General features: G+C 52.0%; 2 protein-coding genes across 5 annotated transcripts in view; one reads left to right on the top strand and one right to left on the bottom strand.

The window, feature by feature from the left end:
• Positions 1–1099: 1099 nt before the first annotated feature.
• On the top strand, positions 1100–15752 carry AQP7 (aquaporin 7). 4 transcript variants are annotated; one of them, XM_059657157.1, is made up of 9 exons: positions 1100–1192; positions 2465–2511; positions 5227–5344; positions 12341–12464; positions 12869–13006; positions 13221–13336; positions 13543–13760; positions 14138–14420; positions 14974–15752. In XM_059657157.1, the coding sequence occupies exons 2-8, from the start codon at positions 2486–2488 to the stop codon at positions 14418–14420; spliced, it is 1023 nt and encodes a 340-aa protein (XP_059513140.1). In that variant the 5' UTR covers positions 1100–1192; positions 2465–2485; the 3' UTR covers positions 14974–15752. The 4 variants fall into 4 exon arrangements, with proteins under 4 accessions (XP_059513140.1, XP_059513139.1, XP_059513137.1 ...); XM_059657156.1 differs by having other exon boundaries at positions 1103–1192; positions 13218–13336; positions 15043–15749; XM_059657154.1 differs by having other exon boundaries at positions 1104–1192; positions 13218–13336; positions 14974–15749.
• Positions 7933–16299, bottom strand: part of NFX1 (nuclear transcription factor, X-box binding 1) — a 77433-nt gene continuing 69066 nt past the window's right edge. The window contains exon 25 of the mRNA XM_059657141.1: positions 7933–9899. The gene's annotated coding sequence lies outside the window, so the exon portion shown is untranslated. The remainder of the gene's footprint in view (positions 9900–16299) is intronic.

The following is a 16299-nucleotide window of genomic DNA, read 5'->3' as shown; positions in this document are numbered from 1 at the left end:
TTCCAGACCTGGCCCGGTCTACTGGCCCCCTCTAGAGGACAGTCCTGTTCCAGCTCTTACACTGCCCCCCCCACAAGGCGTTCCCTGGACCTACTATCTCCCGCCTCCCAGTCCACTTCACGGGTCTCCTTGCAATTTGCAGACCAGCAACCACTCCCTTCGTCTCAGCACTGGGTCACCTGTTTAAATCCCGAATTGCCTCATCCTTGGAGGCCCAGCGATGCTCCAGCTCCACCAGTCCTTTTAGAGGGCAGTGGGTCCCCGGCTGGCGCCTGACCCCACCTTAGTCACTGAGCTCCTGCAGCCCTGGGTCGGAGCTCCATACTCTGGTCGGCTTTGGTTCCTCCACAGGGGCCTCACTTGCTATCCCCAAGGGAAGCGTTTTCGAGCACAGGGCCTAGGTGTCCCGGCCCTGCTTAGATGGGGGCTCCCAGAGGCTGAGACCCAGGCTTCTTCTCTCCCACTCCAGATTAGGGACCCCCAGAGGACCGGCTTGGCTTTCTCCCTCCCCTCTCAGACTGGGGTTTTCCTGCAAATATGGCTCATGTGTCCTCCTTTCCTTCAGCCTGGGTAAGTCCAGGTCCCGAGTCTCCCATTCCTTTTTCAGAATAGGGGCTCCCTGAGGACTGTCCCAGGGTCTCCCCCGAACCTCTCCACCTGGTTGTTGATCTCCAGAACATTCCAATCCACATTCTGCACAGCTCTCCCCACAGCCAGACATGCAGGAGCCTCTGGAGCCTCCCCTGGGCCTGGGGCCTGGGGCCTGGGAGGGCTTCCCCTGGCTCTGGGCTGGACACTTGGCTTGGAGGACAGGTCCTTCCTCTGGGACCGTGAGGCCCAGCGCCCACCCTGAGCTCCATCTCTGACCTCACAAGGGCTGTCTCAGAACGTGGTTTCCATGGCACTGCTGGCAGGAGAAGTGATGCTATTCTGGGCAGTTCATCTGGACTTGGCTCAAGTGGTACAGGCCAAACCCCTGCTCCACTGACCTCTCCTCTGGAGGAGAAGAGCAGCACTTGGAGCCGCCCCAAGAGGGCTGAGGGGCGGGCCCTAGACAAGGGACACAAGGACAACGGAGCCCCAGCTGAGGGAGCAGCCAGAGCTTGGGACAGTCATGGAGAAACAAGACTGAGGCCTGCTGTAACTGAGAAGGCCCCACAGTGGACGCTGAGAAAGAAGGCATTTCAGCAGAGTGAGTCTGACTCCAGGGCAGGGCTGGGACAAGGGGGCCTCTTCTGGGACCCAGGCCTGGGAATGCCATTCCCTGGGAACCACATGGGGAAGAGGCGACCATGTGACCATCAGGGGAAGAAACCCCAGCTGGGAGGTGAAAGCCTGGATGTCTGTCCTGGTTCAGTCCTGAGTTGCTGCTGACACTCTCTCTGGGCTTGTTTCCTTACCTGTAAATTGAATGCTGGGAGGATCAGTGGTGGAGCAGATTGGGAGGATGTGTGGTGCTGGGCTGTCAGCAGGGTGAGGGGTGGGGCCAGGAGTGAGTGGAGATCAGCGACATTGGATTGAAGCAGGAGGGATGGGGATCAGAGAGATGGGTTACTGCTGGCGTTGCTGGAGTGGTCTCTCCCCCTTGAGAGGCTGGGGCTGGGGCTAAAGGGGTTCTGCAGTCAGGCTAGGGTGGTGACTGCTGCAGCGAGAGGGAATTGGGCTAGAGAACAAGGGGGTGGGGAACCTCAAGAGATATTCGTGCTGCCATTTCCAAGGAAAGTGGGAATATAAGGAATTTCCAGGAATGGTGAGAAGGATAAACCTTGCTCTGAGGGGGGTATGGACTAAATGAATTTTTAGAAGCTCATCCTGTGTGCATATGTGTGTGTAAGGAAGAGGCCCTGGAAAGTCACAGTTTAAGTCAGCAGCCAGAGGGCTTGAGGTTACCAGCCGTGGGCAAACTACAGCCCGCAGGCCGGATCGGGCCCGTTTGAAATGAATAAAACTATTGAAAAAAAAAGACCGTACCCTTTTATGTAATGATGTTTACTTTGAATTTATATTAGTTCACACAAACACTCCATCCATGCTTTTGTTCCGGCCCTCCGGTCCAGTTTAAGAACCCATTGTGGCCCTCGAGTCAAAAAGTTTGCCCACCCCTGGGTTAGACTCAAGGCAATAATAGCCGCACGTGTGAGGGTGGAGCCACTGAGGGGAGTCTGTGGTCATCCCCACTGTCCAAAGTGTGTCTCAGACCTGGGAAGGTCAGAGGAGCTCTGAAGGGCCTGGTCCAGAGGTTAGGGTCCTGAGGACAGCATGGTAGGGGGTAGGGCTCCAGGACCTCTTCCCATTGGCTGAAGCACAGCCAGCCGCATGCCTACTCCCTGCCAGGTTGGCTGGGTTGAGGGGTTGGAACCAGTAGCAACTGGTCCTGTGGCTTCTCCTGGAGGCTGAGGTCTGATGAAAATGTGGGGCCAAGTTCTGCACCCCAAGCCCTAGTGACCGCTCTCTGCTTCCACAGTATCTAAATCTCTCTGCCAGCATGACTCAAGCGGACAAGAAGAAGCGGTAAGCACTCACTCATTCCCTTATACCAGCCCCCCATCTCCCACCCCCAGTGCACCCAGTGCCATCTCTGCCCCACCCTAAGCCTCTCCCTCATGCCAGCTGATGCCCTCAGTAGCTCATGGAGCCCAGAGAAAGGGCCTCTCCCACCTGTGCCTATAGCGAAGCACAGGCTGGGCCCTGGGGTGAAGGGAAGCTCAGAAAGACCTGGGTAAGGGTCCAGGGGTTGGTCAGTGGTGGTGCTCAACTGAACTAAACTCCCTTCCTCTCACCCTCTCAGGCTCAGGTTCCTTTGGGGTGAAATAGAGGCCAAAGTCCTTGCAATGGCCAAGGCCCTACCTCCCTAGTCTGTTTCCTCTCTGACCTCCCCTACCCCAGCCCAACTCTGCCCACTTCAGCCACACTGGAGTTTCCTTACCTCAGTCCTTCAGTGAACGTTCCTTTGCCTGAATTACTCTTCCCATAGTTACCTGTGTCTTTGCTCAGATGCCACATCTTATTTATTTATTTATTTATTTATTTATTTATTTATTTATTTAGAGAGAGAGAGAGATTTGTTGTGCCACTTATTTATGCGTTCATTGGTTGATTCTTGTCTGTGCCCTGACTGGGGATCAAACCTGCAATCTTGGCGTATCAGGATGATGCTCTAGCTCAGAGGTAGGGAACCTCTGGCCCTTGAGCCATATACGGCCTGCGAAATCATTTGGTCTGGCCCTGCCAAGGCATTAGGGGTGAGTTAAATGTTTGACCAAATACAGCAGGCTAATTTTTAAGTTGATAATTTTGCATGGCTCATGGATGATGTTATAAATATTCAAATGGCCCTTGGCAGAAAAAAGGTTCCCTGCTCCTGCATCTAACTGAACTACCTGGCCAGGGCTCAAATGCCACATTCTCAATGAGGTTCACTCTGACTGCTCTATTTATTTATTTATTTATTTATTTATTTTATTTATTTATTTTTTAAATATATTTTATTGATTTTTCACAGAGAGGAAGGGAGAGAGATAGAGTTAGAAACATCAATGAGAGAGAAACATCGATCTGCTGCCTCCTGCACATCCCCACCGGGGATGTGCCCGCAACCCAGGTACATGCCCTTGACCGGAATCGAACCCGGGACCTCTCAGTCCGCAGGCCGACGCTCTATCCACTGAGCCAAACCGGTTTCGGCTGACTGCTCTATTTAAAATCACGCCCACCCCCTTTTCCTCGCTCTATCTTTCCCCGTAGGACATACTTCCTGCTCTACCCACCTCTCCTCTGCCTCTGTGGCACCTTCCCAGGACTGTTCTCGGGTCCCTGGCTGCCTCAGGCTGCTCATAGGCTCTTCTTCGGGGCTAAGGAGGCCAGTCACGGGGGCAAGGTGACCGGCCATACATGGTGATGCATGGGAGCTGGAGTTGGATGGGAGCCAATGGATCATCCAGGCAACTCTGTCTCCCTCCAATGCGCAGCCCTGGGTTTGTTTTCCTGGGATGAGGACAGAGCAAGGACTGAGGTGGGTGAGCAATGAACATGGGCCCTGCCAGAAAAGCAAAAGGTGGTGTGTCCGTGCCTGGTTCACATTTCTCACTCCCTCTGCTTACTCTTTGCTGCTGTGAGGCGGGGGAAATTTAGGAGGCCTGGGGTGTTGGGGGGTGATGTCGCTATCCCAAGCAGAGCAAGGTGGTAAGTGCCTAGTGTCAGCTTCAGGCAGTCAACAGGGAGGGTCACCAGTCTTAACACGCACCAAAGGCCACACTTAGAGTTATCTCCACCCCTCTTTCTCCTCTTTAGCCTCTGCACCCCATCTCCTCCAAACTCAAGCTCTATCCTACCCTACCCCCAATAGACAATAAAGCCTATAACTCACTTTTTCCTCTATCCACTCAATCATGAGTTTATTAAATATTTATCAAGCATCTACCATGGGCCAGGCACTGCAGAAAGTTCTGGGGATCTAATGGAATGACAGATGAATTCCCGTTTTTATTCATCCTACTATATATATTGGAACACCTATGTGTCTGGCACTGTGCTAGGCACTGAGAATACACCAAGGAGTAAGATCCTCCTTTCCTCTCTCCCTTTCTCTCATTTGTTCACTCACTCACTCACTCAACATCTGTTGTGTTGGCCTGGTTTTGAGCGGGTGCACTTTGCAAACCCCCTCATCTTTGGCAGAACCTGGTGCACATTTCAGGCCCCAGTGCTGTTTATAGAGCCTGGGAGCAGACTTTGTCTCACCCTGTGCTGCGTGCAGAATGCCTTTCGGTTGTCAGGTCCTGCCTGATGTCTTGCCTGTGTCCTCAGGTACCTGGTTCCTGCAGGCAGGCAGACAGACAGACAACTGAGTTCCACCTTCCTCCCTGCTCTCTCCCACTTCTCACCCGGGGCTCCTTGGCACCACAGATTGCATCAATCAGATCCCCAACTGCCCCTCTGCCAAGTGGCCTTGTTGGTGTGGTCTTCCCACTGGTACAGTCCCTACCGGAAAGAAGAAGGGGCATGACCCGATTATCTACCCCCAGTCCCGCTCCATGTCCCCGTGGCACTCAGGTGTCTTTGATCCCAGCTGTCTCAGCAGCCTGGAGCAACAGGAGGTGTGTGTGTGTGTGTGTGGACAGTCCACTGGGTTACCCATTAACTCAGCCGTGAGTTAATGGGCTGATGGATAGGTAGCAAGTGTACTAGAGTCTCACTTCTGCTTATGGGTTTGGGCTGCTGCTTCAGGTCCATCCGCAAGGCCAAGATGATCCCGTCGCCCGTGGTAATAAGGATGAAAGCAATACTGCAGAAGGAGATGGTGCGAGAGTTCCTGGCCGAGCTCATGAGCACATTTGTCATGATGGTGAGTGTCATGATGGGGTTCTGAGGAAGGGGCACGAACCCAAGACTTCACGAAGCTGGGGCTCAGTGAGGGCAATCCATGACCCTCCCATTGCTGGCCTCCTGGGTCACATTCCCCATTCCTGTCTCTGATCTAGGAGCCTGAGGGGGAAGCATAGGAAAGTAAGGAGAGAGCTCTGCCTTTATCACCATCTTTTTGGGAGAGAAAGGGCTCATACTTTGTGGGCTGGGGAGTGTCAGGGGCATGACTGGAAGTGGGGAGAAGGGACACCGAGAGAGAGAGAGAGAGAGAGAGAGAGAGAGAGAGAGAGAGAGAGAGAGACATCGATGTGAGTTATGTGCCCTTAACCAGGAATTGAACCTGCGACCCTTTAGTGTGCAGGCCAATGCTCTAATCACTGAGCACACAGGCCAAGGCAAGTGTCAGGTTTTGAGAATTAATACTGAGGGCAAAGGGGAGACACTGAAGGTCTTCAAGCAGGGGAATGATGTGGTCAGATTTGGATTTTTAGAAGGAAATTCTGGGGGTAGTGTGGAGTCTCAACAGAATGGGCAAGGCTGAGTGAAGTGAGGGGAACCGGTTAAGAGACTGTTGCAAAGACCTAGGACAAAGAATGGCGAATGGTCCAGGGATAGAGAAGAAAGCACATGTTTGAGGCAGTTGTAGAAGGTGGAATCAAGGAGGTTTCTTAAGCCACAGATGTGGGGTAAGTGCCAAGGGGGCCATTCTGAGCCCTGGGCCCAGCACAGGGCGAGAGGTAAAGTCAGTTTGGACATGATCAGGTGCGGTGCCTGGGAAGAAATCTAGGAGGTGGCTGGTTATAGAGGCCTGGAGCTCATGACAGAAGCTTGGGCTGGAAGTATGCAGTTAGAGTTCATCAGAGTATGGGTGGTGGTTAAAAAACTGTTCCATGAGAGTGTATATGAAGAGAGTACGCTGAGGAGAGAGAATGAAGAATGGCACCAAAGGGGCCTGGGAAGTATCGGCCAGAGAGGTGGAAGGAGAAAGTGGGTGTGACTGGTGACGGGAGTGTGGGGGCCCACAGGAGGGAGTGGTCAGCAGACAGAGAAGGTGAGAACTGCCAGGGTCCATGCGGTTTGACAACATGGAAGTCACTGGGGACCTGGCAAGGGCTCTTTTAGTGGGTGATAGGACAGAAACGAGACCTCAACCAGGAGGTGCCGTTTCTTGGAAACTCCCTCCTCCCCTGCTTCAGCTCTGCCACCTTCCCCAGCCAGCCTCTGCCCCTGACTGTAGCCATGCTTGTCTGCACCTTAGGGAGAACCCAGGTCCATGAAAAGAAGGGGCAGCCTCTGGGATGAAAAGTAAAGGCAGCCAGGAGCACGCCAGAGGAAGTGGGAAGAGAGGCAGGGTGTGTGAGACAGTGTAAGTGTGCATGCGTGTGTGTGCGTGCACGTGAATATGAGTGTAACTGTGTGTGTGAGTGTATGTGAATGTGAGTGTAACAGTGTGTGTGAGTCTGTGTGTGTGTGTGCGCACGCGCCCCAGGATAGGAGATGATGGGACTTACGGAGCCCAAGGGACTCTGGATGTCTGGGTTCTTATCCTGCCACTGAGATCTGCCTGGAGCAGATCTCTCTGTGCCTCTGAGTGTGGCTTCTCAGTCATAAAATGTGCTGATTGGGGCCTGCGTGGGCTTTGGAGATGGGTTTGAATTCTGGCTCTGCTACCCTCTCCTTGTGCGATCTTTCATAAGTATCTTAACTGTTCACACTCCAGCTCCCTCGTTAGTAAACATGAAACTAACGTTGAGCTGGCAGGCTTGTGTGAGGAAGACCCAGAGCCCAACACCCAGTTCACATGTAGGACCCTGTGTTGGTGTCTGGTCATTATGACAAGTGCTCTAAGCTGCTTTCTCCTCCCTGCCTTCCACTCCCTCCCTCCCCCATTACTCACCTTCCTGCTTGGCTCCTGTGCTACGAGGACAGCACTGGATTCTGTCCTGCCTTAAACCAGGGCAAAGTAATTCATTTATGACAAAACATTCCAGTCCCATGAGGACTATTAAACCTTGGAACCCTGGAGGCAGGAGGGTGCTTCCTTGGAAATCTCTTAGAGAAAAAGGCACCACCCATTGATGCCTGCCCATGTCCGCGCTTCTCTTCCTTTTATGGAGATTATTATTGAGCACCTATTGCATGCCAGGCACTGATTCTAAACTAAGCCCCTTACGTGCAATACCTTCCCAATCCGCAAACAGAGTTCCCCCCTCTGAGAAATTACCCCCACTTCTCAGAGGGGGAAACTGAGACTCCATGAGGCTGGTACTTGCCTTAAGTCAAATTTTAAGGTAAAATTAAATCCAGTCCAGTCTAACATCATGGTCTTGACCCTTAACCTCTATGCTCTGTGTCTTTGTTTAGTGATGGCAGGGTTTCTAACACCCTGGTTTATTAACTAGCCCCCAGCTGAGATAAGGCCCTCGCTTTTGGGCTCCACATAGTCCAAGACCTCACTCTGAGCCTTGTTTTCCCCATCGGTAGAGTGGGAGCAGAAACATTTGCCATTCAGATTTGCTGTGAGAATTAAAAGAAGTAACACATGTAAAAGAACTTTGGGAGGTTTAAGCATTGTGTTATTGTTATTTGTTGGGCCTGTGCCAAGTTGATAGGAAGTTCAGTGAATCATCAGGGTAAAGGTTTTACAAGAAAAGCAAGTGTGACTTTGGGCTCCATTTACTGTGTCCAGGATGAGGGAAATGGGCTGTTCTACTCAATTCCTCTCTGCCATCTATGAGAGTGTTGTCCTCGAGGCTGGCCTTCTGACTGTTGGAAGGACTTGGCCACATTTACTGACCAGGAAGGGAGGAGGTGGGCCATCAGGGATCTGAAAAACCAGCTGTAGACGTGAACTGGACCATAGGGCAGGGGTGCAAACTTACTTGCTCCAGGGGCCAGAGAGAGCAACTCAGAGTGGAAGGGGCCTGACTGCAGAGTGCCGACCTGTGCAAGGACGCAGCTGCCACTGCTCCAGCTGACCGTTGCCGTGCAGGGTGGAATGTGGGTTTGCATTACCTGGGCTTCTGATTCCTCAAGAGAAGCTGAAACTTCTGATTGTCAAAACTAAGTTATCGAAACCAAGCACGTGTGTTGGGTGGATTAGGCCCATGGCTGCCACTTAGCAACCATGACACAGGAGACCAGGTGGGGTTTATTCGCTCATTCATTATTTTTAGCAAATGGTTCTGAGCTCCTTCTTGGAAATAAAGGACCCTTGGTCTTCAGACCTTCCATGCTGGCTCCACTCCCTGCACTTCCCGACACCTCCCAAACCCGTCAGTCTGTCCTGACCTCACTCCCCACTCCCACAGCCCATCTGTTCCTGTCATTTCCTGCCTCATCCTACCCTTGGCCCTAAGCTAGCCCACTTCTGGGACTCTCTGCACCTGTCCTAGGGCTCTTGAGGAACCCAGTGGGCCCTGCTCACTGCCTCTGCCCTACTCTATCCAGGCTATTTCACTTTTCCTCAGACTTCCCAAAGCTGCTCTGTACTCTGCCTGTTTTTTATTTTATTATTTTTTTTTCTTTTTAAAGGTATACTTTTATTGATTTCAGAGAGAAAGGAAGAGGGAGAGAAAGATAGAAACATCAGTGATGACAGAGAATCATTGATTGGCTGCCTCCGGCATGGCCCACAGTGGGGATCAAGTCCACAACCCAGGCAGGGAATTGAACCATGACTCACTGATTCATAGGTCCACACTCAACCACTGAGCCACGCTGGTTGGACTGCCTGTTTTTTTAAATCAGCAAATGGCTTGGCCTCCAGCTTGAAAGAGAAAACCATCAGGTGGGCTTCTGTGTCTGGCTCCTTACCCACCTGTCCCTCTCACCACCAGAACACACCTACCTGTGTATCCATATTTCTCCCCCTCCACTCAGGCAGGGCCCCTCCTTCAATCCTGTCAGTCCCATCCCTCAGTCTACTGAGATACTTTACCCCATCCTTTTTCTCTCTCCTTCATCTCCAGCCTCTCTCTCTCTCTTGATCTTAACATACCAAAGTCTACTTAAAACAGCACAACACAGAACAAGACATCCCTCCCTTCATCCCATAAGCCCCTTCATTTATTACATTCTCACTCCCTTCTCAGGCAGGTTCACAAAGGGAGGTCTACACTGGAGCCCTTCAACTCTTCCTCGCTACCTACTCACCTCTCAGCCTCTAAGACCTGGCTTCTGTCCCCATGGCCCGATGATTCAGTGCTCATCACATTATTAATGACTTCTGATTGTTACATCCAAAGGGAGGCCTTCTAGGCCTTCATGCACTTGACCCAAAGGTTGCACTGGACTGTGTGGACCACACCCTTCTTGGAAACTCTGCTTCTCCCTGATGTCCAGGACACACACTCTCTTTGTGCTTCTTTCATTTCAACACCTGCTCCAGCGAGCATTTCTAACGCCCTCCAGGCTCAGGCCTCAGATGCTTTCTCACTCTGCGTCCTCTCTCCTGCTTTCATCCTCCCTGATGGCTTCAGAAGTAGTCCTCATGTCCACAGTTCTCCAGGTTATCTTTTTCAAAAACTCTAGAACTATCTAAGGGAAATACAATACGAGCCATATATGTAATTTTAAAAGTTTTAAAAAGGTAAAAAGTGACAAGTGAAACGAATTTTAATAGAGTTAATCCATAGAGCCAAAATATTACCAGTTCAACATGCAATCAATATACAACTATTAATAAGATTCTACATTCTCCTTTTCCTACTAAGTCTTTGATGAATTTGTACTTTACACTTAAAGCAGCTCTCAGTTGGGACTACCACATTCCAAGCACATAACAGCCACATGTGGCTGGTGGCCATCACACTGGATGATACAAATCCAGACTCTGATTTCCAGCAATCTGGACATCTAGAGGTTCCTCGGAGTCCACATGTCCAAAACACATGGACTTTTCAAAGGAGGTGCTGAGTGCGGCCTTAAAGTAGACTATCATTTTGTCAGGATCTAGGATCAGGTATTCCAGACAGAGGGAATAGCATATGGAAAAACACAGAGGTGTGCAGGGAGCAGTGTGGTTGTTTGGTTTGAGGCTGCCTGGCATAGGTGACTGCCTGGGATTCAAATTCTGGCTTACTACATGCAGACTGTGTACTTTGGCCAAGTCACTCAACTTCTCTAAGCCTTGGATTGTTCCATCTGTCAAATGGGGAGATTAATAGTACCTCATGCGTATGTTGGTGTAAGGGTTAAAGGAAGCGAGAGATGTAACGTTTACCAGTGCCTGGCACATAGCAAATTTTCAATAAGTGGTTATTATTACTTAGCGGTAATACTATTGCTGAACATAGAGAACACTGGAGCAGATATGAAACTGAGAGGCAGAAATTACAAAGAGTCTTGGATGGAGGCCTACTGGACTTGGACTTTCTCCTAGAAATGAAGGGGTGCCAGTGAATGTTTAAATGAGGGGCAGACACGATCAGACCTCTGTGTTAGAAAGGTCACTCTGGGTGCAAGGAGGCTGAAAAAGATCTGGGAAGAATGTAAACAGAAGTGAGTGGGTTTGGGGGAGGAGGGAGAGAAAGCTCTCACTTGTGACATCCAAGTTTCTGGTTTGGCCAACTGAAACGGGGAACATAGGATGAGGATCACATTTTCTGAGATGGTGAGCTTTCAACAGAGAGTCCAAGATGCCTGTGGAACACCCAGACTTCCAGCGGGTATCGGGAAAGAGGGATCAGGCTCCCAGGTGCAGGTTTTGGGAATTTTAGTGCAGGAGGCATAGCTGGAGCCATAGACCTGGTAAGAAGACTCAAGAGTGACTGGGGCGAGACATGAAAGGGGCCAGGGAGGAAGCCCTGGGATCATCTACACTCATGAAGCAGATGAAGGAAAAAGGATGTGGGAAGGAACTGTAGAGAGGGAGGGAGGAGGAAAACCATGAGGGAGACATGTCATGGAGGCTGAGAGGAGGGACTTCCCAGGGGCAGAGTGGTTAAGAGAGTCAAAGTCAACAGAGTCAAGTAAGACAATGTCTGAAGGGACCTTTGGGAAACCAGAGGGCTAGAGCCCTCTGAGAGAGCTGTAGTCTTGGTGAAATGTGGAAGCAGAAGCCAGATTGAGGAGGGAGAGCAAGGGAATAAAGGAGCCAGCCGGTGGGTTCTTTCCTGGAGCCTGACAGGAGGGGGAGAGGTGTCCACAGGTGAACAGGAAGGCTAGGCTGAGATGGGAAGGATTACTTTTAGGAAGGAAGAGACATGAGTCTGTGGGAGCCAGTGAAGGGGAGGGTGGACAATACAGGCAAGAGGGAGGCCTCTGCAGAGGAAGGGAGAGGCTGGGTGCAGGTGTGAGAGCTGAAGAGATAGGCAGATATAGATTCAGATGGGTGGCTGTAGGTGGTGAGGGCCTAGCTTCAGGCCTCTATTCTCCCTGCAAAGGGGGTCCCTGGGGGTGTCACCTGAGGAGATCCAGCAGGTAGGGACGGGTAAGAGCTGGAAGTTCAGGAATTACACGAGGGCAATGGAAATGTTGCTAAGGGTGCGAGTCAGAAGCCCACTGGCTCCCAGGGCTGATGTGGGTGGGGGCCATGGCAGAGCCCAGGCATGAAGTTTGGAGATCCCTTGAAGAATCTTCCTTCAGGCTAGGCTTGAAGTGTGAATGCTCTGAGGTTCAATCCACGGCAGCCAGGTCCACCTCGAGGCCCTGCCATCCCCTGAACTTCAGCTGGGCTTGGGGTCTAGGGGTCTGGATGTGTCCATAAGAGCCTCTGTCTCCACTATCCCACTTGGGCTCCTTTTACACTCCCACCCAGCTCTCACTGGTCAGGTCTTAGAGGCCCTGACAGGGACGAGTAGGGAGCGGTCATGAGGAGGGAAGTCTCCGGAGGAAGAGGGCATGGCAGAGGGTCTCCCAGGGCGATTTGGGGAGGCCCAGGGCACAAGGGTGAGGAGCCTGAACTGAGCTCTGAGCCCTCCTCTGCGGTTGGGGCTTCTGGGAAGGCAGTCCTCTCAGAGGCCCTCCCTCGCAGGTGTTTGGCCTTGGCTCCGTGGCCCATATGGTTCTAGGAGAAAATTTTGGGAGCTTCCTCGGTGTCAACTTGGGTTTTGGCTTCGGAGTCGCCATTGGAGTGCACGTGGCAGGGAAAGTCTCTGGTGAGTGAGCCTGGGCCCTGCCCGACTGTCAAGGCCAGGGATCCCCTGCAGGTTCTTCCTGCCCACCTCCAGCCATCCCCTCCTCCCAGTCATCCAGCGCCTCACCCCACTGCCCACTGGGAGGGAGAATACCCGAAGCCCCCTTCTCACCCAGACTCTTCAAGAGCCTCCTTGACCCACCAGTTTTACAGGCTGGGTCAACTTAGCCAAGCTATTTCATTTCTTCACTCCTCACGTTCCTTAATGACCAAATGGAGTTAGTTGGTGGTCTCTGCCCCGGGTCCTTGTGAGAATTGAGAGTGCACTGCATAAATGCTAGCCTCATTATTATTGTTGGGGCTCTCAATATTGTTGCTGTTGTTGCATCTGCTCTCACTCTCCCGACACACTTGCCCACCCTGCAGGCGCCCATATGAACGCAGCGGTGACCTTCACCAACTGTGCACTAGGCCACTTGTCCTGGAAGAAGTTTCCTGTGTATGTACTGGGTCAGTTCGTGGGTTCCTTCTTGGCTGCTGCCAGCATCTATGGCATCTTCTACGGTGAGTGTCCTGTCCTGGGTTGTCCACTTCTGGCCTCAGCCTCCTCCTCTGAGTTATGGGCAGAGCTGATCTCAGTGTCCTGGCCTGTGAAAATGTCTGGGAGAGAAAAGCCCTGGAGATGCTCCCAACCCCTGCCTCCCATCTTATTTCTGGGACTACAGAGGGGTTGATTGAACTAGGGGAAGTTTCACACTCTAATTCGTCTCCACAGCAGCCATTATGAACTACTCGGGCGGAAATCTGACAGTGACTGGCCCTGTAGCCACTGCTAACATTTTTGCCACCTACCTTCCTGAGTACATGACATTGTGGAGGGGCTTCCTGGATGAGGTCAGTGGTTCAGGGTGGTTGTCCCTCCACAGGCCCTCCCCACCTCAGGAAGGGGCCGGCAGGCAGCCCCCCGCCATAGAGGGATAAGAACTCTGATGGGAACTGTACTAAGATATATCTCTGCCAGGGGATTCAGCCTGGGAGCACTGTTGAGGCCCTGGTTTGGCTAGGGGGCCTGGGTGGCTGCTATGGCATCTGCTCCACAGGTATTCGTTACGGGGATACTCCAGCTATGTCTCCTTGCCATCACGGACAAACGTAACAACCCAGCCCTGCCAGGGACACAGGCCGTGGTGATTGGCATCCTTATTGTCGTCATTGGAGTGTCTCTGGGCATGAACACAGGATATGCCATCAATCCATCCCGGGACCTGCCTCCCCGCTTCTTCACCTTTATTGCCGGTTGGGGCACAGAGGTCTTCAGGTACTGCCCTGCCCAGCCACTCCTTCGAGTTTTCTGTGGGTTTCCTGCATGTGGAGGGGTGGAGGTGATATGAGGAACAGCACAGGGGTCCTGCAGAGCTGCCAGGTGGTCTGGGGAGGCAGGAGTGGGTCCCGACCTTCCCTCTGATTAGCACGGATGCAGATCCTGCTTCTGGACTGAATGTAACTCTTGCCCCAGATCAGCCTCAGTCCCTGAATCAGGGACAGCTGACCAGTGTCTCAGGCTCAGGGGTGACTCCTGGGTTAGGATGGGGGTCACTCCTCTACTCTCAGGCCTACCCCGTCTCGGCATGAGGCGGATGCAGCTGCTGTCTCGGGTATCAGCCCCGTCACCAGGCCTCTGCCTCTTGCCTGCAGGGATAAGAACTGGTGGTGGGTGCCAGTGGTGGCACCGCTCCTCGGTGCCTACTTAGGTGGCATCATCTACGTGGTCTGCATTGGCTTCACTATCCCACGGGAGCCCCAGATACTGGAGAATCCTGTGGAGTATGAAGACCACCAAACACCTGTACTGCCCAAGACCATGCCTCACCAAACTGTGAACTCCTCCCTCGCCTCTGTCTCTGTGTCCCTCGACAACAGGACTCCAGTCCAGCCTGTCCCACCCTTAAGTGACAACATCCAAGTACAGCAATTCTAAGTAAGACTTTTTGTGACCCCATCCCCACAATAAAGCCTTGCCCCACAGTGGCACCCTTGCTTCCTGGGTGCCTCCGACAGTTAGGCTTCCCTCCTGGTTCTTCCAGGAGCGCTAGGGTTATGCCATAGCCCAGAGCTAGAGAATGGACCCAAGAGGCCTCCAACTCCTTCCCGTCCTGGGAGCTGCGGCGCCCCCTGGGGGAGAATGGGGAAAGGCCACAGGAAGAACAGAAGATCAGAAGATGCCAGACACAGAACAGTGGACTTTCAGGCATAGGATAGGAAAGGGATGGCTTGGGGCAAGACCAACAGCTAGCTAGTGGGCACAGTTCTGGGGATACCCTGGGCTGCTACCCTGAGCTTCCTTGGGATAGGACTCAAGATTCTTCCTCAGTTTTGGCCAGTCCTTGCACCAGATTAGACAAAGCCCAAGCATGATGTAGGTCAGAGTTTCTCTACTTTTGTTGTTGTTGTTGTCATTGCCCTACCTCACAAGCTATATATATATATATATATCTACATGTAATTTTAAAGATTTTTTTATTGAATTCTAGAGAGAGAAAGAAAAATATCGATGTGAGAGTGGAACATTGATCGGCTGCCTCCTGCACACCCCCTACCAGGGATTGAGTTGAAACCCAGGCATGTGCTCTGACTGGGAATTGAACTGGCGACCTTTTGGAACACAGGACGATGCCCAACCGAGCCACATCAACCAGGGCTAGACCCCCACCTCCCCCATTACATGATATTAGTAAACATTTTCATTTACCCCTTCCAATAATCCATTTTCTCTCTCTTGGGGGCAAAATTACCCCCCACCCTTGAAAATGCTTGATGTAGATAGACGGAAAGTATGTAAGGGGTTAGACTCCTCTTCCTTATTCCTGGTGTCAGAGCTGTCCCACGTTAAGAAACTCCAGAGCTAGAAAAGAAGATGCAGAGAGGCAAGTCCTTCTAAACGGTGTAGAGACAGGAAAAGGTCTCATGGAGTTCAAGAGGATAGGCCCGGAGGTTGGATGGAGGTAGGGCAGCCAGGAGACACCAACTCTGGGGCCAGACAGGACTCATCCTACTTTCTGGGATTCAGAAGGCAGCATTATCCATGGTTCCTACCATTGCTTGTGTGTTTATCCTTTCAGCAATTATTGAGTACCTCCTGTGTGCAGGCCTTGAGTGGAGGAGGTGGGTCTTTGCCTTCGAGAAACACGGTCTAATGGGGACAGGAGTCAAGAGCTAAGTGGTGGAGAGGGGGCTACATGGAGACTGTGGGGCTCATAGAGGGCTCACAGTCTGGCCTCAAAGCTGAGGCCAAGGATGGCTTCCCAGAGGAGATGCTGCACAATTGGGGTTGGGGGGTATACTTTCAGGGGTTGGCTGCTGCACTTTACAGATTGAGGGGACAGGGGGCAGAGGAGGCTGGGCTTTCTTCTGGAGGTGGGGACATGGAGAGAAGAGATTTAGAAAGTCCTCCTGAGCTGCTGTGTGCAGGTTGGTGGAAAAGGGAGATATTGGGGCCTGCAAACGAGTATGGTGAGAGGCAATAATCCGAGAGGAGCAGCAGCGCACCTAATAGGTCAGTGCTGATGGGTGAGAAGGGTTTTGCTTAATAACTAGGACTTGGGCTGCCACTGGATGAAGGAGTGGGTAAGGACAAGGCAGGAGTCAGGTCTTACTTTCAGTTTCTGGCTTGGGCCTGTGACACTGGAGATGTCTCCACTGAGAGCAGAGCATGGGAGGGGAACTGGTTTGGAAAGGAAGATGACAAGTTATATGGTGGACATGTTGAGCTTGAGTTGTCTATGGGACTTGAAGGGCAAGAGATGTGTAGTCTTGGGCAAGTTACTCAACCTCTCTGGGACTCGGTTTTTGTTTTGTTT

Source organism: Myotis daubentonii, chromosome 11 (assembly GCF_963259705.1).
Source record: "Myotis daubentonii chromosome 11, mMyoDau2.1, whole genome shotgun sequence".
NCBI lineage: Eukaryota > Metazoa > Chordata > Mammalia > Chiroptera > Vespertilionidae > Myotis > Myotis daubentonii.
This window is presented reverse-complemented; position numbering and strand designations above follow the sequence as displayed.

What these genes read in the sequence shown, in the direction of transcription:
- AQP7 (XM_059657156.1), top strand. Translation starts at nt 2,486, where the DNA reads ATGACTCAAGCGGACAAGAAGAAGCG. An exon ending in CGTGGCAGGGAAAGTCTCTG is followed by an intron (nt 12,465 to 12,868) that starts GTGAGTGAGCCT and finishes CCCACCCTGCAG; the next exon opens with GCGCCCATATGAACGCAGCG. An exon ending in CATCTATGGCATCTTCTACG is followed by an intron (nt 13,007 to 13,217) that starts GTGAGTGTCCTG and finishes TCGTCTCCACAG; the next exon opens with CAGCCATTATGAACTACTCG.